The sequence below is a fragment of the Halichoerus grypus genome, chromosome 8 (assembly GCF_964656455.1).
Source record: "Halichoerus grypus chromosome 8, mHalGry1.hap1.1, whole genome shotgun sequence".
Taxonomy (NCBI): domain Eukaryota; kingdom Metazoa; phylum Chordata; class Mammalia; order Carnivora; family Phocidae; genus Halichoerus; species Halichoerus grypus.
Genome location: NC_135719.1, coordinates 44,077,956 through 44,101,913, shown reverse-complemented (window position 1 = coordinate 44,101,913; position 23,958 = coordinate 44,077,956). Strand labels below are relative to the sequence as shown.

The window sequence follows — 23,958 nt, the reverse complement described above, 5'->3', positions numbered from 1 at the left end:
TTCATCTGTTGATGGACATCTTGGCTCTTTCCACAGTTTGGCTATTGTGGACATTGCTGCTATAAACATCGGGGTGCACGTAGCCTTTCGGGTCCCTACTTTTGTATCTTTGGGGTAAATACCCAGTAGTGCAATTGCTGGATCATATGGTAGCTCTATTTTCAACTTTTTGAGGAACCTCCATACTGTTTTCCAGAGTGGCTGCACCAGCTTGCATTCCCACCAACAGTGTAGGAGGGTTCCCCTTTCTCCGCATCCCCGCCAACATCTGTCATTTCCTGACTTGTTAATTTTAGCCATTCTGACTGGTGTGAGGTGGTATCTCATTGAGGTTTTGATTTGGATTTCCCTGATGCCGAGCGATATTGAACACTTTTTCATGTGTCTGTTGGCCATTTGGATGTCTTCTTTGGAAAAATGTCTGTTCATGTCTTCTGCCCATTTCTTGATTGGATTCTTTGTTCTTTTGGTGTTGAGTTTGATGAGTTCTTTATAGATTTTGGATACTAGCCCTTTATCTGATATGTCATTTGCAAATATCTTCTCCCATTCTGTCAGTTGTCTTTTGGTTTTGTTGACTGTTTCCTTTGCTTTGCAAAAGCTTTTTATCTTGATGAAGTCCCAAGAGTTCATTTTTGCCCTTGCTTCCCTTGCCTTTGGCGACGTTTCTAGGAAGAAGTTGCTGCGGCTGAGGTCGAAGAGTTTGCTGCCTGTGTTCTCCTTTAGGATTTTGATGGACTCCTGTCTCACATTGAGGTCTTTCAACCATTTGGAGTCTATTTTTGTGTGTGGTGTAAGGAAATGGTCCAGTTTCATTCTTCTGCATGTGGCTGTCCAATTTTCCCAACACCATTTGTTGAAGAGACTGTCTTTTTTCCATTGGACATTCTTTCCTGCTTTGTCAAAGATTAGTTGACCATAGAGTTGAGGGTCCATTTCTGGGCTCTCTATTCTGTTCCATTGATCTATGTGTCTGTTTTTGTGCCAGTACCATACTGTCTTGATGATGACAGCTTTGTAGTAGAGCTGGAAGTCTGGAATTGTGATGCCGCCAGCTTTGCTTTTCTTTTTCAACATTCCTCTGGCTATGCGGGGTCTTTTCTGGTTCCATACAAATTTTAGGATTATTTGTTCCATTTCTTTGAAGAAAGTGGATGGTATTTTGATGGGGATTGCATTGAATGTGTAGATTGCTCTAGGTAGGATTGACATCTTCACAATATTTGTTCTTCCTATCCATGAGCATGGAATGTTTTTCCATTTCTTTGTGTCTTCCTCAATTTCTTTCATGAGTATTTTATAGTTTTCTGAGTACAGATCCTTTGCCTCTTTGGTTAGATTTATTCCTAGGTATCTTATGGTTTTGGGTGCAATTGTAAATGGGATCGACTCCTTAATTTCTCTTTCTTCTGACTTGTTGTTGGTGTATAGGAATGCCACTGACTTCTGTGCATTGATTTTATATCCTGCCACTTGACTGAATTCCTGTATGAGTTCTAGCAGTTTTGGGGTGGAGTCTTTGGGATTTTCCACATAAAGTATCATATCATCTGCAAAGAGTGAGAGTTTGACTTCTTCTTTGCCAATTTGGATGCCTTTGATTTCTTTTTGTTGTCTGATTGCTGTGGCTAGGACTTCCAATACTATGTTGAATAGCAGTGGTGATAGTGGACATCCCTGCCGCGTTCCTGACCTTAGGGGGAAAGCTCTCAGTTTTTCCCCATTGAGAATGATATTCGCTGTAGGTTTTTCATAGATGGCTTTTATGATATTGAGGTATGTACCCTCTATCCCTATACTCTGAAGAGTTTTGATCAAGAAAGGATGCTGTACTTTGTCAAATGCTTTTTCTGCACCTATTGAGAGGATCATGTGATTCTTGTTTTTTCTTTTGTTAATGTATTGTATCACGTTGATTGATTTGCGGATGTTGAACCAACCTTGCAGCCCAGGGATAAATCCCACTTGGTCGTGGTGAATAATCCTTTTAATGTACTGTTGGATCCTATTGGCTAGTATTTTGGTGAGAATTTTTGCATCCATGTTCATCAGGGATATTGGTCTGTAATTCTCCTTTTTGATGGGGTCTTTGTCTGGTTTTGGGATCAAGGTAATGCTGGCCTCATAAAACGAGTTTGGAAGTTTTCCTTCCATTTCTATTTTTTGGAACAGTTTCAGAAGGATAGGTATTAAGTCTTCTTGAAATGTTTGGTAGAATTCCCCTGGGAAGCCATCTGGCCCTGGGCTTTTGTGTTTTGGGAGATTTTTGATGACTGCTTCTATTTCCTTAGTGGTTATAGGTCTGTTCAGGTGTTCTATTTCTTCCTGGTTCAGTTTTGGTAGTTGATACATCTCTAGGAATGCATCCATTACTTCCAGGTTATCTAATTTGCTGGCATAGAGTTGCTCATAATATGTTCTTATAATTGTTTGTATTTCTTTGGTGTTGGTTGTGATCTCTCCTCTTTCATTCATGATTTTGTTGATTTGGGTCATTTCTCTTTTCTTTTTGATAAGTCTGGCCAGGGGCTTATCAATCTTGTTAATTCTTTCAAAGAACCAGCTCCTAGTTTCATTGATCTGTTCTCCTGTTCTTTTGGTTTCTATTTCATTGATTTCTGCTCTGATCTTTATGATTTCTCTTCTCCTGCTGGGTTTAGGCTTTATTTGCTGTTCTTTCTCCAGCTCCTTTAGGTGTAGGGTTAGGTTGTGTACTTGAGACCTTTCTTGTTTCTTGAGAAAGGCTTGTATTGCTATATACTTTCCTCTTAGGACTGCCTTTGCTGTATCCCAAAGATTTTGAATAGTTGTGTTTTCATTTTCATTGGTTTCCATGAATTTTTTTAATTCTTCTTTAATTTCCTGGTTGACCCATTCATTCTTCAGTAGGATGCTCTTTAGCCTCCATGTATTTGAGTTCTTTCTGACTTTCCTCTTGTGATTGAGTTCTAGTTTCAAAGCATTGTGGTCTGAAAATAGGCAGGGGATGATCCCAATCTTCTGGTACCGGTTGAGACCTGATTTATGACCTAGGATGTGATCTATTCTGGAGAATGTTCCATGGGCACTAGAGAAGAATGTGTATTCCATTGCTTTGGGATGGAATGTTCTGAATATGTCTGTGAAGTCCATTTGGTCCAGTGTGTCATTTAAAGTCTTTATTTCCTTGTTGATCTTTTGCTTAGACGATCTGTCCATTTCAGTGAGGGGGGTGTTAAAGTCCCCCACTATTATTGTATTGTTGTCGATGTGTTTCTTTGCTTTTGTTATTAATTGGCTTATATAAGTGGCTGCTCCCATGTTAGGGGCATAGATATTTACAATTGTTAGATCTTCTTGTTGGATAGACCCTTTAAGTATGATATAGTGTCCTTCCTCATCTCTTATTACAGTCTTTGGTTTAAAATCTAATTTGTCTGATATAAGGATTGCCACCCCAGCTTTCTTTTGGTGTCCATTAGCATGGTAAATGGTTTTCCACCCCCTCACTTTCAATCTGGGGGTGTCTTTGGGTCTAAAATGAGTCTCTTGCAGACAGCATATCGATGGGTCTTGTTTTTTAATCCAATCTGATAGCCTGTGTCTTTTGATTGGGGCATTTAGCCCATTTACATTCAGGGTAACTATTGAAAGATAGGAGTTCAGTGCCATTGTATTGCCTGTAAAGTGACTGTTACTGTATATTGTTTGTGTTCCTTTCTGGTCTATGTTGCTTTTAGGCTCTCTCTTTGCTTAGAGGACCCCTTTCAATATTTGTTGTAGGGCTGGTTTCGTGTTTGCAAATTCCTTTAGTTTTTGTTTGTCCTGGAAGCTTTTTATCTCTCCTTCAATTTTCAATGACAGCCTAGCTGGATATAGTATTCTTGGCTGCATATTTTTCTCATTTAGTGCTCTGAATATGTCCTGCCAGTCCTTTCTGGCCTGCCAGGTCTCTGTGGATAAGTCTGTTGCCAATCTAATGTTTCTACCATTGTAGGTTACATATCTCTTCTCCCGAGCTGCTTTCAGGATTTTCTCTTTGTCTCTGAGACTCGTAAGTTTTACTATTAGATGTCGGAGTGTTGACCTATTTTTATTGATTTTGAGAGGCGTTCTCTCTGCTTCCTGGATTTTGATGCCTGTTTCCTTCCCCAAATTAGGGAAGTTCTCTGCTATAATTTGCTCCATTATACCTTCTGCACCTCTCTCTCTTTCTTCTTCTTCTGGGATCCCAATTATTCTAATGTTGTTTCGTCTTATGGTATCGTTTATCTCTCGAATTCTGCCCTCGTGATCCAGTAGTTGTTTATCTCTCTTTTTCTCAGCTTCTTTATTTTCCATCATTTGGTCTTCTATCTCACTGATTCTTTCTTCTGCCTCATTTATCCTAGCAGTTAGCGCCCCCATATTTGATTGCACCTCATTAATAGCCTTTTTGATTTCTACTTGGTTCGATTTTAGTTCTTTTACTTCTCCAGAAAGGGTTTCTCTAATAACTTCCATGTTTTTTTCAAGCCCAGCTAGTATCTTTAAAGTGATGATTCTGAACTCTAGATCTGACATCGTACTAATGTCCGTATTGAGTAGGTCCCTGGCAGTCGGTACTACCTCTTGTTCTTTTTGTTGAGGTGATTTTTTCCGTCTTGTCATTTTGTGCAGAGGAGAATAGATTAATGAGAGAACAAAATGCTAGCAGGGTAACAACGTCCCCAGAAAATATACTCTAAACAAATCAGAAAAGACCTGAAGCAGTGGGAAAAGAAAGGGAAAGAGAGAAAAAAGAAAAGGAAAGAAAAAAAGAAAAAAGAAAAAGATAAAGATAAAAACAAACAAAAGCAGAACAAAACAAAACAAAACAAAAACAGAATGTGATCAAATATGATCAGGCTGGATTATAGATCAGTGCCACACACTAGATTTTGGGTGTATTTTGGTCTGTTAAAAGAAAGTCCCTCCCAAAATTTTAAAGAAAGAAAAACTTATATATGTACAAAAATAAGGGTTGATATGATGAAGGGATGGAATATGACTGTAAAGATGGAAATTATAAAAAATTTTAAAAAAGGATTTGATAAGTTGTTTGAAAAAAGAAAGAAGAGGATTAAAAAAAAAAGAAAGAAAGAAAAAAGGGAGAGAATGTGATCAGGCAGGGGAGTAGAAAAAACCCATACACTAGAGATTTAGAGTATATTTTGATCTGTTAGAAGAAACTATCTCAAGATTTTAAAGAGAGAACAACTTATATATATATGCCAAAAATACGGGTAACTACTATGAAGGGATAGAATATGACTTTAAAAATGAAAAATAAAAATGTTTTTTTTTTTAAAAAAAGGGATTGATAAGATGTTGGTTGAAAAAGGGAAAAAGAAAAATTCAAAAAAAAAGAAAAAAGGAAAAAAGAAAAAAAGACAGTTAAAAAAATAATTAACTTTGAAAGACTAAAGAATCATGGTAAAAAAGCCATGAATTCTATGTGCAGTGTTCCCCTAGCGCTGGAGTTCTGCCGTTCTCATTGATCGGTAAACTTGGTCTTGGCTGGCTGTTCTCGCTGATCTTCTGGGGGAGGGGCCTGTTGCCGTGGTTCCCAAATGTCTTTGCCGGAGGCAAAATTGCCCCGCCCTTGCCGGTCCGGGCTAAGTAATCCGCTCGGGTTTGCTCTCCGGAGCTTTTGTTCCCTGCAAGCTCTCCGTACAGCTTTGGAGGCGGAGAGTGAAAATGGTGGCCTCCCAGTCTCCGCCCCGGCGGAGCCGAGAACTCGGGGTCCCGCTCCTCAGCGAGCCCCCAGAGAAAAGCCGTCAGTCACTCCCGTCTCCCCGGTCTCCGGCCGCACTCTGTTCTCACCCGGCCTGTGACCGCGCGTTTCTATCTCTGGCACCCGACCCCGGGTGGAGTCTCCAAACCCAGCAGATCCCCGCGGTGCGCTCCTGCACCTCTCCTCCCGGGGGAAGAAGGTGAGTCTCCCCGGATCTGCCGCTTGTTGGGTCCCTGCTGGAGGAGCAGTGGCCCGACTGTGCCGCGGATCACGGTTTATAGCAACCCCGAGCTGAGAGCCCGCGCCTGGGCTCCGTCTCCGCAGCCGGCTTCCCCGCTCCAGTACCTGGGAGCTCTGCCGCACTCAGGCACCCCCGGTCTTTCTGTGACCCCGAGGGTCCTGAGACCACACTGTCCCGCGAGGGTTCCACCCCCCACTTCGCCACCAGAGTGACGTCCCTCAGCGGAGCAGACTTCTCAAAGTTCCGACTTTGTGCTCCGTGGCTCTATCACTTGCCAGAAGCGGCCGTCGGAGGCCCCTCCCCCGCCGTCTATCCTCCCGAATATCGCCTCGGATTCACTTCTCCGCACGTCCTACCTTCCAGAAAGTGGTCGCTTTTCTGTTCAGAGAGTTGTTGCTCTTCTTTTCTTTGATCTCCTGTTGAGTTTGTAGGTGTTCAGAATGGTTTGATCCCTATCCAGCTGAATTCCTGAGAGGAGACGAAATCCAGGTCTCCTACTCCCCCGCCATCTTGCTCCGCCTCCTCCCCAGTGATTTTTAAAAAAATTACATCTTGGTACCAATATTTTAGAATTAATAATGTTCCTTTTCAGAGTTACCAAACTAAATAAAAGGCAACTCACAATGTAGGCATTCTAATTATCAGTCCCACCTGGATGAAGGAATTAGAGAAAGGTGGTTTTCTAAGAGAAATGCCCCACGTTTAGTAGCAGAAGGGGGAAGACACTCTATGTATGTCATACAACAATTGTGCCCCTTCATTCTATATATTTCTATCTTTCCTGTTCTCAGGAAAATTTTATTTTATATATTTAAATATTGCTTTTCCATTCATGTTTGTTACATCTATATTATTTGTCTTCCATATCCCCGTCTTACCTTTTATTCTTCCTACCTCCATTTTTCCTTAGTATTTTAGGAGAATTTCTCAAACTTATGATGACATTATTGATTTTTCACAGTGTCTATTTTGCATTTTGCTGATTCCGTACATTTAAAATTCTATCACTTATATAGTTTTGAAATGCTTTTGTCTATGTCTCGTTGTAAATAGTTCTATCATCTACAAATACTGATTACCTTGTTTCTTCTTTTACAATTTTTATTTTCATTTTACATTAGTTAGACCAAAATCTTAGGATAAATTTTAAGGCATAGTCAGATGTCACCTTTATATATTACTGAATTTATAATAAACATAGGTTTTCCCTTTTGAACCTAGATGGAATCTAGATGGTATTTCTTGAATGTAAGAGAAGGTCCAATAACAACCTACAGACTGGATTATAAATCTAAGAAAACGTTCTCTTATCCAACATCTGTTTTGAAGTGTTAAATAAAAAATTTCAATTTTTTTCTCATCTGTACTGGGATGACAGTGTGGATGAGAAAGTTAATCCCTAGTGATTGTGAAAACCTTTTTTAATGTTTGGAAGAAAAGTGTCATGTGTATGACTCATTGTTAACTTAAGTAGATGGTTGACGCAGTCCCCCACAAGGACCCCTACTTATGTGTCATAGAGAACCATCTCACTGTGCTTGCTCTGTTACACTAGTGGGGCTTAAAATCCTGTTGTGCTCTCCTCAGTTCATGGGGATGGCTTTTCCTTACCCCACTTTACTGTGCAACTCAGAGCTCCTGTGCTGCAGGTCAGAGCTTGCGTGTATGTGCCTGTTCCGTGACTCAGGTCTTCTTGTTCTGAACACTCAATGTCCCCCATATTGCACTCTGGCTAAACCTTATCTGTTGCTTCTCTTAAGCACTTCCACTAATAAAGAACATCCACCCTCACTCTCCACTCGGGATCCTAGTTCCTTATATCTTTTCCATTTAGACTCTTGACGGCTTTCAGGATCCTGCAGTATAAATGGAAAGAACAAGGGGGATGTGGTGGCATTCCTTTTCCTTGCCTTTTCTCTCAGAGGGCTGTCTTGCTTGTTCAAAACATTGTGAGCTTCTGCCTCGGGCTCACAGTACATTTTTGTTTGGGAGTTAGTATGTATAGTTCTTGTCACCTTTATCTGGACCTGGCACAGTATTGGGTTATTAGAGATGCCCCCAAGGATGGACTTGTTGATTATTTGATAAAATTTACTTCAAATATTTACTATGGTGAAATTATAAAATATGTTCCTTTAGTTAATTTTCTTTTTTTCTAAAGATTTTATTTATTTATTTGACAGAGAAAGAGAAAGAGCACAAACAGGGGGAGTGGGGAAGGGAGAAGCAGGCTCCTCACTGAGCAGGGAAGCCTGATGCGGGACTCAATCCCAGGATGCTGGGATCATGACCTGAGTCAAAGGCAGATACCCAACTGACTGAGCCACCCAGGTGCCCTTCCTTTAGTTCATTTTCACAAGTTAAATGACTTCTTATTATCTACAACAGAGAAATTGGAAATATATATATTTTAAAGATTTTTATTTATTTGAGAGAGAGCCTGAGAGCGGGGTGAGGGCCAGAGGGAGAAGCAGACTCCCCACTGAACAGGGAGCCCGATGTGGGGCTCGATCCCGGGACTTCAGGATCATGACCTGAGTCAATGGCAGACGCTTAACCGACTGAGCCACCCAGGTGCCCCTGGAAATACATTTTTAAGTATCTTCATGTAAACCTGTCACTGAATCCAGTGACTATATATTTTATTTTAAGGGTTTTTATAACATGTGTATCTGTGACTTATGCCTGCTAATTATCCCTTTCTCATTTTTTAACAGATTACCAAAATCGAAAATGTCAGTCATTTGTGTGATTTGAGAGTTTTAAATCTTGCTAGGAACCTTTTAAGTCACGTTGATAATCTTAATGGGCTGGATTCACTAACTGAACTTAACCTGCGACACAATCAGATCACTTTTGTGGTGAGTATTAAAATGGAATCCATATGTGATTTCTGCCTTTTCTTCTAAGGAAATGAAATAAACGTTATGGCATTGCTTTATGCAAAGTAAGAATCTACGGTAACTTAGTTCTTTTCTGAATTTAATTGTGGATGTGATTATTAAGCTTTGTATTTTGATTTGGGAAGTGTTAAGGTGTTTTTAATTTTAAAAGATAAATGGAAAATTAGAAACAGAAATATTATCAATAAATGAATTAGCTAATATAAATGAGTAGTGAATTCTTTCCTGTTTTATCATGGGAATATAATTAATAAGAAAAAAGGTTATTGGTGACTTAAAGTTGATAAATTGTTGTACCAGGAGGGAAAAGGCTCAGAGAGGAGAGGCTAAGGGCTGTGAAGACATGGATAAATATAATTTCCTTTGCAGTGTTGAAAGAGGCAGGCTGGTATAGTGGAAAAAGCATTGCATAGGGCATCAGAGACCTCGTTCTGGTCACAGCTTCATCTCTCATTAGCTGGGTGACCTTGGGTAAATCGTTAACTCTATAAGCGTTGGTTTACTTTTCTATAAAGTGAGGGCCTTGGGTTAGATTATTTCTAGGATCCTTTTAGCTTGTTGAATCTGAAGAAAGACATTAAGGTGGTCAAGAACTGGCATGTGAGCAGGAGGGAACAAGTTCACACTGTGGGGGCAAAACTACAGGAAGGCGACTCTGGAACTCTGAAAATGAACTTTGTTAGATTTATAGCTTTACTCAAGTTCAGCCATGAAATAACAGCTTGATGCTCCGGTATTTTGTACTTGTGCACATGTGAGAGCACTAGAAATAGGACTTTTGACTGTATGATGTGATACAGGCTAAGAAGACTTCTAATGTTATATATAAATATTTGTGTTTTTTTTAACAAGCTTCCTTTCTTTACATGAAATAGAAAAATACTAGGTTCTCTCTGGATATCATTCAAGTACTTTTAAAGGCACAATCTAACTTAACTTTTTTGAGACATTGAGTTCCTTAGTAAATAATTAAGTGTAACATAAATGGTACACTTGGAAAGTTTGAGGGACAGATGATGCCTTATCTCTAGGCCTCATCGTACAGATTGGTTTCATTTTGAAGTTTTCCCAGAAAATCAGAGCTCAGTAATACTCACATCTTCTAGGAGGTTGGGATAATTTCAGAACCTTTTTCCAAGACATGGATTTATTCCAGAGCCCCTAAATTCTGTTGGATTTAAATATTGGAAATGGCTTGTTTATTTTAAAAGACATCCTGATTGAGTTAATCTGTTAAATTGCTGAGTGTCTAGGAACTGCTCAGGCTGGACTTGATCTGTCCTCAGGACATTGGGTATGGTAAGAATCCAAAAAGCCTTGGTAGAATGAGACACAGAAATCTATTGACTTTCACATATTCCTATCTCTATTCTTTTATTTGGAAAGTACATAATGTGTATCCAGGAAATTGCTTACTGAATTTCCCAGTGAGTATTATGTCTGATCATTACTGTTATAACTCAGGCAGCAGCCAACATCTATGGAAAAGGAAATTGTATTAACTTCTAAAAGTTAAAAAGATTTAATAAGTATGATGCATATGGTATCATCATGATAGTAAGTATCATGCATATTAATTTATAGGAAATTTGAATATACATGTAAGGATATATATATGAGACTGGATCCAACTTTTGTTTCTTTTTCAAAGCATCCTTTCCTAAATAGCCAAGAGACTTTTAAATCTGAGGATTCATTTTTTTTTTTCTTCAGTGTCTCTTCTTTCCTCTAGGGTCAGTTATCACACTTATTCTTTTGCTTTTTTTTTTTTCTTTCATGGTTTTGATTTTCCTCAGTGGCTGGTATTCCTTAAATGAAGGACTGTGTTAAGTAGTGACTGGGTCTCCTGTGCAGCTGAATAGGTCTTTTTAACTCTAAGATCTCTCCCTAGAATGACCCCTGGATTTGTGTAAGTTGTCGAATTCCACACATTGGCAGGCTTCCCTTTAGAGTGAGTGGAAGGGAAAAGGGAGGCTCACTCTGTAATTGCCAAAATAAGAGAACGACTATATGGGGGATAAAAGGACTTTACTACGCAAACAATGAATCATGGATCACTACATCAAAAACTAATGATGTAATGTATGGTGGTTAACATAACATAATAAAATAAAAATAAAAAAAGGACTTTACTATCTTCTGGGCGGAGTGAAACTGCCATTCCTTTTCCGTCTCTGGTTCTAACGTAGTAGTTATTAACCATCTCCATGGATAAGACACCCACACTCTCCATCCTTCCTTGACAGATACTCTTGTTTTGTTGAGAGAACAGAGCCTGAGGCTCCAGCTGAGGGTTTCTGCAGTGAGCTGCTCTGTACATGGCCTGTGTGTGTGTGTGGCAGGGGCGGGAGTGGGCTGAGGCTGAGGTGGGTTTGTTGCTCTCTGGTAATGGTGGTTAAGTAGACAGACCTTTAATTACACATCTGATAAGCCACAGTTAACCACTGTCCACTTCTGCTCTCTGCGTGTACTGAGCGTGAGCGCGGATAAAGCGGCATTCGGTCCGAGAGGATTGCTGTGGCTGCGGTGCCGCATGTCTCTTGCCAGTTCGGAGCTGTCTGCTTTCCGGCTTCCGGAAATTCATCAAAAATGTGCGTCTCTTAACAAGGACTCTCTCGTTTTTAGCATTTCCATGGATTTACTCATTTTGTGTATTTTTATTGCTTCGCCCATCGAATCTTGTAGAAGAGATGAAACAAATGCATTACCGACTTCACTGTCTTATCGGAAAACTTCTCTGATTTTTTTGATGTAGAAAAGTTTTTGTGTGTTTGTTTACTGTAGTTTAAAGTCACTGATCTTTTTCTGGGAGATGTTATAAATTTCAAACCAAATGTCTTTTTTGTTTATATGGTAGCTTTCCCTTTTAAACAATTGTGAAACATTTCAGACATTCTGAAAAGAAGATAAATAATATTACCAACATGTGTGTCTATCTACCAATCAACTTAATAAATAAAAACCCTTCGGATATAGTTAAGGCCTAATGGGTAACCCTCCCCCATCACATTCCCTCCCTCCTTTGCAGAGGTAAGCACAATTCTGAGTATGGTGTTTATTCCCATGCATGTCTGTTTCCTTTTCCATATATGTATGTGCCCTTTCCTAAACAATATCAAGTAATTTTTTTGTATGCTTTTAAATGTTCATCATACTGTACATATTTTCTATAAGTTGCTTTTATTAATATGCTTTGAGATTTGTGTTGTTATCTGTAGCTCTGGTTCACTAATTTTCATTGTTATATAGCATTCCATTGTATGATTGTAATGAACTATTCATTCTTCTACTTATGGACAGTAGTGTTTCCAATTTTTTATTATTAAAAAGTGTCACAAATAACATTTTTGTACATGTCTTTTGGTGGATATGTATAACAGTTTCTCTAGGACAGTGGCTTTCAGACCATAATCTATGATAATAAATAAAATTTACATTAAAACCCGATTATTAAATACCTAGTTATTAAATACTTATATGGGTATGTTATAAATAATAGAAGCAAGCATTTCATGAAGCTATACCTACCCTTGCTCTTCTATCAAAAATATTGGTCTCAACCTACTGAATTGATTTCTTGACCAATGAAAAGTTGGTCGCAACCTGTATTTGTCAAACAATGCTCAATGGTAGAGCTTGGGAGAGGCATTGCTGGGTGCCAGGATTACGCTCATCATTTCATTTTATCAGATATCATCAAGTTTTGTTGAAAACTTGATACAAAAATTTGGTACAACCAAATTACATTTCCATCAGCATTACCTGGGAGTTCCTTCAACTTCACGTTTTTGTTGGTACTTGATATTGTCAGACCTTTTATTTTTTGCCAGTCTTTTAACAATGAAATTATAATGCATTGAGATTTTAATTTGAATTTCCCGTGAGGCTGAATGCCTTTCATCTTTTTTCTTTTGTGATAATTGAGATTGCCTCTCATTTAGATTGCCTGACTAGTCTTATCCTTTGCCCATTGTAATGACAGGTTTTTGTTTTTTTTTTTCTTTTTCCTCTTGATCAGTGGTATTTCTTTCTTTCTTTTTTTTTTTTAAGATTTTATTTATTTGACAGAGAGAGAGAGAGCACAGATAGGTAGACAGGCAGGCAGAGGGAGAGGGAGAAGCAGGCTCTCCGCTGAGCAGGGAGCCCGATGCGGGGCTCGATCCCAGGACCCTAGGATCATGACTCCAGCTGAAGGCAGACGCTTAACCGACTGCACCACCCAGGCGCCCCGATCAGTGCTATTCTTTTGTTTCTGCTGTATTTTGAGGAACAGAAGTAAAAATTATCAATAGTTTTATTTATTGTTTCTGGTTTTTTTTTGTTTGAAAAATCCTTCCTTAAAGGTTGAGGACCTAAAGATATTTTTCTGTGTTGTCTAACAAAAGTTTTGAAGTTGCTCTATTTGGAAATGATTCGTTTCTTGTGGTATAAAATTGAAATCCAGTTTTGTTTTCCTTTTTCTCATATGGATTGCTAATTGTCCCAGCACCATTTATTGAAAAATGGATTATTTCTGTCCTTCCGTCTCCCCTTGGCAGTATCTCCCTCTAGCAAATTAAATATCCACATCTGCATGGGTCCGTGCCTGGCCTCTCTGGTCTGTTTGATTGATCTCTAACTATCTTAATAACTGTAATCTCTATTATGTCCTAAGAACCAGTAGCATGAGGTCCCCAATCTTCCTTTCTCTTCCCTAGACTTCCTTTCTTCCTTTAAAAAAAAAATCATGTTATTTATTTTTTTCTTTTTCTATATATATTCCAGAAATAGCATGTCAAGTTTCATGAAAAACCCTACTGGTCTGTTTCATTGGAATATTTTTGAATTTGAAGACAATTGACATTTTTGATATTGAACCTTTTTTTTTTTTTTTAAGATTTTATTTATTTATTTGACAGAGGGAGAGAGAGCGAGAGCAGGAACACAGGCAGAGGGAGAGGGAGAAGCAGGCTTTCCACGGAGCAGGGAGCCCGATGTGGGGCTCGATCCCAGAACCCTGGGATCATGACCTGAGCCAAAGGCAGATGCTTAATGACTGAGCCACCCAGGCGCCCCAGTATTGAACCTTTAATATCATAATATGCACATGGCATATTAATATGAAGGCATAATATGAATACAGCATATCTCTCAGTTCATATATGTCACATTTAATGATTTTTATTCTTCTCCATAGATAGCTTATTTGTTTTTTGTTAGCTTTCTTTCCAGATATTTTATACTTTTTTGCTACAGTTGATTTCGGTTCATTTAGCAACCATGCTCTGACACTTAATAATTCCAATAATATATCTGTAGGTTATCTTAGATTTTCTGTTTAGAAAATTTAAATTTTTTGTGAACAATTACAGTTTTTCCTTAATCATTATATGTCTTGTGTCTTCTTGTTTGACTGAGCTAGACTGAACGTCCAGTTTGACCAGACCTCCAGTACAAAGCTGAATAAAGAGGCAAAAGTGGGCATCCTTGTCTTATTCCTGATTTTAAAGGAAACATATCACTAGCTATGTTTGCTAAGTGCCATTTATCAGTCTGAAGAAATTATCCTCTATTTTTAGTTTGCTTAAGTTTATATTATGAATGGTTATTGCATTTTATTAGATGATTCTTATACAGCTCTTAGACTGGTCATATGGATTTATTCTTTAATCTATTAATTATGGAAATTATAAGATTTTGTAATGGTAAGTCATTCTAGTATTTTTGGTTATTATGCACTTTATCGCCTATATTTCATATACATTCCTGGATTTTGTCTATTAATATTTTATTCACAATATTTACATCTATGTTAAGTGAGGTTTATCTGTAATTTCTTTTTATTATTCTTTTCTGGTATCAAGGTCACACTAGCCTCATAAAAGGAATTGAGGAGTGCTTCCTATTTTAATATTTGGCATGAATCTCACTTTATATGAAATTAAAGATGATCTGCTCCTTGTATACTTGGAGGAACTTATCTGTAAAATAGTCTGGGTAGTTTTAAACTATTGGCTCAGTAATAATAATGTCAGTTTTGATATGTTATAGTTTCCTTTCATCTAAATTCATTTTTTTTTTTAGCTGCTCTCTCTGTCGTCATGTGCCTGTTGTCGTTTCTCATAATGCTTATTTATACTTTCTTATTTTTTGATTAGTATTGCCTGAGGTTTGTTTATTTTACTAGTAGTTTCAAAGAACTGGCTTTGGCTTTGTTGAACTTCTCTTATAGCTTTAAAAAAATATTGTTCTATTGATTTTTGTTCCTAACTCTCTTATTTTCTCCATTTGCTTTTTCTTTCTAAAGTTTTGTGTTGGATATTTGATACAAGTTTTCAGTCCTTTTTAGTTTCTAATATAAGGACTTAAGGCTATAAATTTCCCTCTAAGAACCACGTTAGCTTCTTCCCACAAATTTTGAAATTTAGTATTTTTATTCTAAATATTTTCTAAGTTCCATTATGATTTCTTCTTTGATCCATGTGCTATTTAGAAGTATATTTGAAAATTTTTTGATATGTATGGATTAATTATTCTTTTTTTGTCATTCTTTTCTAATTTAGTTGCATTGTGGCCAGTGAGTGTGGATTATATGTAAGCTGTTCTGTGAAGTTTGTTGAGGTTCACTGTATTGCCGAGTATGCAGTCAATATTTACAGTCAATACACACTATCTATATGTTTCCCTAGTATGTGATCAGTGTTTGAAGCTGTTTCTAGGTGCACACAAGGTCAAAATTGATATATCTTCCTGGCAAATTGTTCCTTTTATCATTGTGTATTAACTGTCTTTATTTTATTTTTTTAATAGTATTTTTATTTTTATTTATTTATTTTTTAATTTTTTAGTAATGTTAATCACCATACATTACATCATTAGTTTTTGATGTAGTGTTCCATGATTCATTGTTTGTTCTCCATGCAGAACGTGCCCTCTTTAATACCCATCACCAGGCTAACCCATCCTCTCATCCCCCTCCCCTCTAGAACCCTCAGTTTGTTTTTCAGAGTCCATCGTCTCTCGTGGTTCGTCTCCGATTTCCCCCCCTTCATTCATCCCCTCCTGCTATCTTCTTCTTCTTCTTTTTTTTTCTTAACATATATTGCATTATTTGTTTCAGAGGTACAGATCTGTGATTCAACAGTCTTGCACAATTCACAGCGCTCACCGTAACACATACCCTCCCCAATGTCCATCACCCAGCCACCCCATCCCTCCCACCCCACCCCCCACTCCAGCAACCCTCAGTTTGTTTCCTGAGATTAAGAATTCCTCATATCAGTGAGGTCATATGATACATGTCTTTCTCTGATTGACTTATTTCGCTCAGCATAACACCCTCCAGTTCCATCCACGTTGTTGCAAATGGCAAGATCTCATTCCTTTTGATGGCTGCATAATATTCCATGGTATATATATACCACATCTTCTTTATCCATTCATCTTTCGATGGACATCTTGGCTCTTTCCACAGTTTGGCTATTGTGGACATTGCTGCTATAAACGTTGGGGTACACGTACCCCTTCGGATCCCTACCTTTGTATCTTTGGGGTAAATACCCAGTAGTGCAATTGCTGGATCGTATGGTAGCTCTATTTTCAACTTTTTGAGGAACCTCCATACTGTTTTCCAGAGTGGCTGCACCAGCTTGCATTCCCACCAACAGTGTAGGAGGGTTCCCTTTTCTCCGCATCCCCGCCAACATCTATCTTTTCCTGACTTGTTAATTTTAGCCATTCTGACTGGCGTGAGGTGGTATCTCACTGAGGTTTTGATTTGGATTTCCCCGATGCCGACCTATGTTGAGCACTTTTTCATGTGTCTGTTGGCCATTTGGATGTCTTCTTTGGAGAAAGGTCTGTTCATGTCTTCTGCCCATTTCTTGATTGGATTCTTTGTTCTTTGGGTGTTGAGTTTGATAAGTTCTTTATAGATTTTGGATACTAGCCCTTTATCTGATATGTCATTTGCAAATATCTTCTCCCATTCTGTCGGTTGTCTTTTGGTTTTGTTGACTGTTTCTTTTGCTGTGCAAAAGCTTTTCATCTTGATGAAGTCCCAATAGTTCATTTTTGCCCTTGCTTCCCTTGCCTTTGGTGATGTTTCTAGGAAGAAGTTGCTGCGGCTGAGGTCGAAGAGTTTGCTGCCTGTGTTCTCCTTTAGGATTTTGATGGACTCCTGTCTCACATTGAGGTCTTTCAACCATTTGGAGTCTATTTTTGTGTGTGGTGTAAGGAAATGGTCCAGTTTCATTCTTCTGCATGTGGCTGTCCAATTTTCCCCACACCATTTGTTGAAGAGACTGTCTTTTTTCCATTGGACATTCTTGCCTGCTTTGTCAAAGATTAGTTGACCATAGAGTTGACGGTCCATTTCTGGGCTCTCTATTCTGTTCCATTGATCTATGTGCCTGTTTTTGTGCCAGTACCATACTGTCTTGATGATGACAGCTTTGTAATAGAGCTGGAAGTCCGGAATTGTGATGCTGCCAGCTTTGCTTTTCTTTTTCAACATTCCTCTGGCTATTCGGGGTCTTTTCTGGTTCCATACAAATTTTAGGATTATTTGTTCCATTTCTTTGAAAAAAGTGGATGGTATTTTGATGGGGATTGCACTGAATGTGTAGATTGCTCTAGGTAACATTGACATCTTCACAACATTTGTTCTTCCAACCCATGAGCATGAACGTTTTTCCATTTCTTTGTGTCTTCCTCAATTTCTTTCCTGAGTATTTTATAGTTTTCTGAGTACAGATCCTTTGCCTCTTTGGTTAGATTTATTCCTAGGTATCTTATGGTTTTGGGTGCAATTGTAAATGGGATCGACTCCTTAATTTCTCTTTCTTCTGTCTTGTTGTTGGTGTATAGGAATGCCACTGATTTCTGTGCATTGATTTTATATCCTGCCAGTTGACTGAATTCCTGTATGAGTTCTAGCAGTTTTGGGATGGAGTCTTTTGGGTTTTCCACATAAAGTATCATATCGTCTGCAAAGAGTGAGAGTTTGACTTCTTCTTTGCCAATTTGGATGCCTTTTATTTCTTTTTGTTGTCTGATTGCTGTGGCTAGGACTTCTAATACTATGTTGAATAGCAGTGGTGATAGTGGACATCCCTGCCTGACCTTAGGGGGAAAGCTCTGAGTTTTTCCCCATTGAGAATGACATTCGCTGTAGGTTTTTCATAGATGGCTTTTATGATATTGAGGTATGTACCCTCTATCCCTATACTCTGAAGAGTTTTGATCAAGAAAGGATGCTGTACTTTGTCAAATGCTTTTTCTGCACCTATTGAGAGGATCATATGATTCTTGTTCTTTCTTTTGTTAATGAGATACAATAGTATCACGTTGATTGATTTGCAGATGTTGAACCAACCTTGCAGCCCAGGGATAAATCCCACTCGGTCGTGGTGAATAATCCTTTTAATGTACTGTTGGATCCTATTGGCTAGTATTTTGGTGAGAATTTTTGCATCCATGTTCATCAAGGATATTGGTCTGTAATTCTCCTTTTTATTGGGGTCCTTGTCTGGTTTTGGGATCAAGGTAATGGTGGCCTCATAAAACGAGTTTGGAAGTTTTCCTTCCATTTCTATTTTTTGGAACAGTTTCAGAAGAATAGGTATTAATTCCTCTTGAAATGTTTGGTAGAATTCCCCTGGGAAGCCATCTGGCCCTGGGCTTTTGTTTGTTGGGAGATTTTTGATGACTGCTTCAATTTCCTTAGTGGTTATAGGTCTGTTCAGGTTTTCTATTTCTTCCTGGTTCAGTTTTGGTAGTTGATACATCTCTAGGAATGCATCCATTTATTCCAGGTTATCTAATTTGCTGGCATAGAGTTGCTCATAATATGTTCTTATAATTGTTTGTATTTCTTTGGTGTTGGTAGTGATCTCTCCTCTTTCATTCATGATTTTGTTGATTTGGATCATTTCTCTTCTCTTTTTGATAAGTCTGGCCACTGGGGTTTATCAATCTTGTTAATTCTTTCAAAGACCCAGCTCCTAGTTTCGTTGATCTGTTCTACTGTTCTTTTGGTTTCTATTTCATTGATTTCTGCTCTGATCTTTATGATTTCTCTTCTCCTGCTGGGTTTAGGCTTTATTTGCTGTTCTTTCTCCAGCTCCTTTAGGTGTAGGGTTAGGCTGTGTACTTGAGACCTTTCTCGTTTCTTGAGAAAGGCTTGTATTGCTATATACTTTTCTCTTAGGACTGCTTTTGCTGCATCCCAAAGATTTTGAACAGTTGTGTTTTCATTTTCATTGGTTTCCATGAATTTTTTTAATTCTTTAATTTCCTGCTTGACCCATTCATTCTTTAGTAGGATGCTCTTTAGCCTCCATGTATTTGAGTTCTTTCCGACTTTCCTCTTGTGATTGAGTTCTAGTTTCAAAGCACTGTGGTCTGAAAATAGGCAGGGAATGATCCCAATCTTTTGGTACCGGTTGAGACCTGATTTATGACCTAGGATGTGATCGATTCTGGAGAATGTTCCATGGCACTCGAGAAGAATGTGTATTCCGTTGCTTTGGGATGGACTGTTCTGAATATGTCTGTGAAGTCCATTTGGTCCAGTGTGTCATTTAAAGTCTTTATTTCCTTGTTGATCTTTTGCTTAGATGATCTGTCCATTTCAGTGAGGGGGGTGTTAAAGTCCCCCACTATTATTGTATTGTTGTCAATGTGTTTCTTTGCTTTTGTTATTAATTGCCTTATATAATTGGCTGCTGCCATGTTAGGGGCATAGATATTTACAATTGTTAGATCTTCTTGTTGGATAGACCCTTTAAGTAGGATATAGTGTCCTTCCTCATCTCTTATTACAGTCTTTGGTTTAAAATCTAATTTGTCTGATATAAGGATTGCCACCGCAGCTTTCTTTTGGTGTCCATTAGCATGGTAAATGGTTTTCCACCCCCTCACTTTCAATCTGGGGGTGTCTTTGGGTCTAAAATGAGTCTCTTGCAGACAGCATATCGATGGGTCTTGTTTTTTAATCCAATCTGATAGCCTGTGTCTTTTGATTGGGGCATTTAGCCCATTTACATTCAGGGTAACTACTGAAAGATATGAATTTAGTGCCATTGTATTGCCTGTAAGGTGACTGTTACTGTATATTTTCTGTGTTCCTTTCTGGTCTATGTTGCTTTGAGGTTCTCTCTTTGCTTAGAGGACCCCTTTCAATATTTCTTGTAGGGCTGGTTTCATGTTTGCAAATTCCTTTAGTTTTTGTTTGTCCTGGAAGCTTTTTATCTCTCCTTCTATTTTCAATGACAGCCTAGCTGGATATAGTATTCTTGGCTGCATATTTTTCTTGTTTAGTGCTCTGAATATATCATGCCAGTCCTTTGGCCTGCCAGGTCTCTGTGGATAGGTCTATTGCCAATCTCATGTTTCTACCATTGTAGGTTACATATCTCTTCTCCCGAGCTGCTTTCAGGATTTTCTCTTTGTCTCTGAGACTCGTAAGTTTTACTATTAGATGTCGGGGTGTTGACCTATTTTTGTTGATTTTGAGAGGGGTTCTCTGTGCCTCCTGGATTTTGATGCCTGTTTCCTTCCCCAAATTAGGGAAGTTCTCTGCTATAATTTGCTCCAATATACCTTCTGCCCCTCTCTCTCTTTCTTCTTCTTCTGGGATCCCAATTATTCTAATGTTGTTTCGTCTTATGGTATCGCTTATCTCTCGAATTCTGCCCTCGTGATCCAGTAGTTGTTTATCTCTCTTTTGCTCAGCTTCTTTGTTTTCCATCATTTGGTCTTCTATATCACTGATTCTCTCTTCTGCCTCATTTATCCTAGCAGTTAGCGCCCCCATTTTTGATTGCACCTCATTAATAGCCTTTTTGATTTCAACTTGGTTAGATTTTAGTTCTTTTATTTCTCCAGAAAGGGTTTCTCTAATAACTTCCATGCTTTTTTCAAGCCCAGCTAGTATCTTTAAAGTGATGATTCTGAACTCTAGATCCAACATCGTACTAATGTCCGTATTGAGTAGGTCTGTGGCAGTTGGTACTACCTCTTGTTCTTTTTGTTGAGGTGATTTTTTCCGTCTTGTCATTTTGTCCAGAGGAGAACAGATGAATGAGAGAACAAAATGCTAACAGGGTAACTACGTCCCCAGAAAATATACTCTAAACAAATCAGAAAAGATCTGAAGCCGGGGGAAAAGAAAGGGAAAGAAAGGAAAAGGAAAAAGAAAAAAAAAAAAGATAAAAACAAACAAAAACAGAACAAAACATAAAAAAACAGAATATGATCAAATATGATCAGGCTGGTGCATAGATCAGTGCCACACACTAGATTTTGGGTGTATTTTGGTCTGTTAGAAGAAAGTGCCTCCCAAAATTTTAAAAAAAGAGATACTTATATATGTACAAAAATAAGGGATGCCATGATGAAGGGATGGAATATGACTGTAAAGATGAAAATTATAAAAAATTTTATGAAAGGAATTGATAAGAAGTTGTTTGAAAAAAGAAAGAAGAGGATTTAAAAAAAAAAAGAGAGAGAAAAAAAAGGGAGAGAATGTGATCAGGCAGGAGAGTAGAACAAAACCATACACTAGAGATTTAGGGTATATTTTGATCTGTTAGAAGAAACTATCTCAAAAATTTAAAGAGAGAACAACTTATATATATATGCCAAAAATAAAGGTAACTACTATGAAGGGATAGAATATGACTCTAAAAATGAAAAATAAAAATGTTTTTTTAAAAAAGGCATTGATAAGATGTTGGTTGAAAAAGGGAAAAAGAAAAATTAAAAAAAAAAAGACAGTTAAAAAAAATTAACTTTTTAAAAATTTTTTTTTATTTTTTTATTTATTTGAGAGAGAGAGAATGAGAGACAGAGAGCATGAGAGGGAGGAGGGTCAGAGGGAGAAGCAGACTCCCTGCTGAGCAGGGAGCCCGATGTGGGACTCGATCCCGGGACTCCAGGATCATGACCTGAGCCGAAGGCAGTCGCTTAACCAACTGAGCCACCCAGGCGCCCAAAAATTAACTTTGAAAGACTACAGAATCATGGTAAAAAAGCCATGGATTCTATGTGCATTATTCCCCTAGCGCTGGAGTTCTGCTGTTCTCACTGATCGGTAAACTTGGTCTTGGCTGGCTGTTCTCGCTGATCTTCTGGGGGAGGGGCCTGTTGCCGTGGTTCCCAAATGTCTTTGCCGGAGGCGGAATTGCCCCGTCCTTGCCAGGTCCAGACTAAGTAATCCGCTCGGGTTTGCTCTCGGGAGCTTTTGTTCCCTGCAAGCTTTCTGTACAGCTTTGGAGGCCGAGAGTGAAAATGGCGGCTTCCCAATCTCCGCCCTGGAGAAGCCGAGAACTCGGGGCCCCGCTCCTCAGTGAGCCCCCAGAGAAAAGCCGTCAGTCACTCCCGTCTCCCCGGTCTCCGGCCGCACTCCGCGCTCACCCGGCCTGTGACCGAGCGTTTCTATCTCTGGCACCCGACCCCGGGTGGAGTCTCCAAACCCAGCAGATCCCTGCGGTGTGCTCCCATGCCGCTCCTCCCGGGGGAGGAAGGGGAGTCTCCCCGGATCTGCCGCTTGTTGGGTCCCTGCTGGAGGAGCAGTGGCCCAACTGTGCCGCAGATCACGTTTTATGGCAACCCCGAGCTGAGAGCCCACGCCTCAGCTCCGTCTCTGCAGCCGGCTTCCCTGCTCCGATACCTGGGAGCTCTGCCACACTCAGGCACCCCCGGTCTTTCTGTGACCCCGAGGGTCCTGAGACCACACTGTCCCACGAGAGTTCCACCCCCCGCTTAGCCACCGGAGTGACGTCCCTCAGCGGAGCAGACTTCTAAAAGTTCCGATTTTGGGCTCCGCGGCTCTGTCACTTGCCAGAAGCGGCCGACGGAGGCCCCCTCCCCCGCCGTCTATCCTCCTGAACATCGCCTCGGATTCACTTCTCCACACGTCCTACCTTCCAGAAAGTGGTCGCTTTTCTGTTCAGAGAGTTGTTGCTATTCTTTTCTTCGATCTCCTGTTGAGTTTGTAGGTGTTCAGAATGGTTTGATCCCTATCCAGCTGAATTCCTGGGACCAGAGGAAATCCAGATCTCCTACTCCTCCACCATCTTGCTCCGCTATTAACTGTCTTTATTACCTTCATTGAGTAAGTATTTTATGAGCGTGGACTACATGCCAGGCACTCTTCTAACTGTAGTATAGGTAAAGAAGTTAATCATACTTTTTGACTTAACATTTATTTAGTCTGATGTTAATACCAACTTTCTTTTGGTTATTTTTTTCCTCGTATATCTTTTTTATTGTTTAACCTTTTTTAATTTTTAATTTTGGCATAAATTCAGAAAAGGATGCAAAAATAGTGTAAAGATTCCTTAAATAGTAACATTTTAGTACATTTGCTTTATCCTCTCTCTCTCTCTCTTTTAAGATTTTATTTATTTGATAGAGAGCTTGCACATACATGAGGGTGAGGGAGGGGCAAAGGGAAAGGGAGAAGCAGACTCCCCACTCAGTGGGGAGCCAGGGCTTGATCCCAGGACCCTGGGATCATGACCTGAGCCGAAGGCAGACGCTTAACTGACCAAACCACCCAGGCACCCCGCTTTATCCTCTCTTTTGATTATTCTCTCTGTCCTTCTGTATCTACAAGTCTCTCTTTTTTTCTGAACCATTTAAGAGTAAGATGCAGGCATGTTGCCCCTTCATCTCCACATACTTCAGTGTGTATTTTCTAAAAACAAGAATCCTTTTATATAACCACATTATAATAATCAAAATTAGGGAATTAACATTGATAGGATACTATTATCTAATCTGTAGATCCCATTCAGGTTTTCTTAATTATCTCACTAGCAAGGACGCCTGGGTGGCTCAGTCAGTTAAGCGTCTGCCTTCGGCTCTGGTCATGATCCCAGGGTCTTGGGATCAAGCCCCACATTGGGCTCCCTGCTCAGTGGGGGGCCTGCTGCTCCCCCCTGCTTGTGCTCACTTGCTCTCTCTCTCTGACAAGTAAATAAAATCTTTAAAAAATTATCTCACTAGCATCCTTTATAGCAAAAGAAAATCCAAGATCACTCATTGTATTCCCGTAGGTATGTCTCCCTGGTCTTCTTTAATCTGCAAGAGTA

The 23,958-nt window shown here is 39.2% G+C and overlaps 1 protein-coding gene across 2 annotated transcripts in view; it reads left to right on the top strand.

The window, feature by feature from the left end:
• Positions 1 to 23,958, top strand: part of LRRC49 (leucine rich repeat containing 49) — a 167,171-nt gene that overhangs the window by 25,238 nt on the left and 117,975 nt on the right. For both annotated transcript variants that reach the window (XM_036095171.2, XM_036095173.2), the window contains one exon: positions 8,693 to 8,836. In XM_036095171.2, the coding sequence (XP_035951064.1) occupies positions 8,693 to 8,836 (144 nt within the window). The remainder of the gene's footprint in view (positions 1 to 8,692; positions 8,837 to 23,958) is intronic.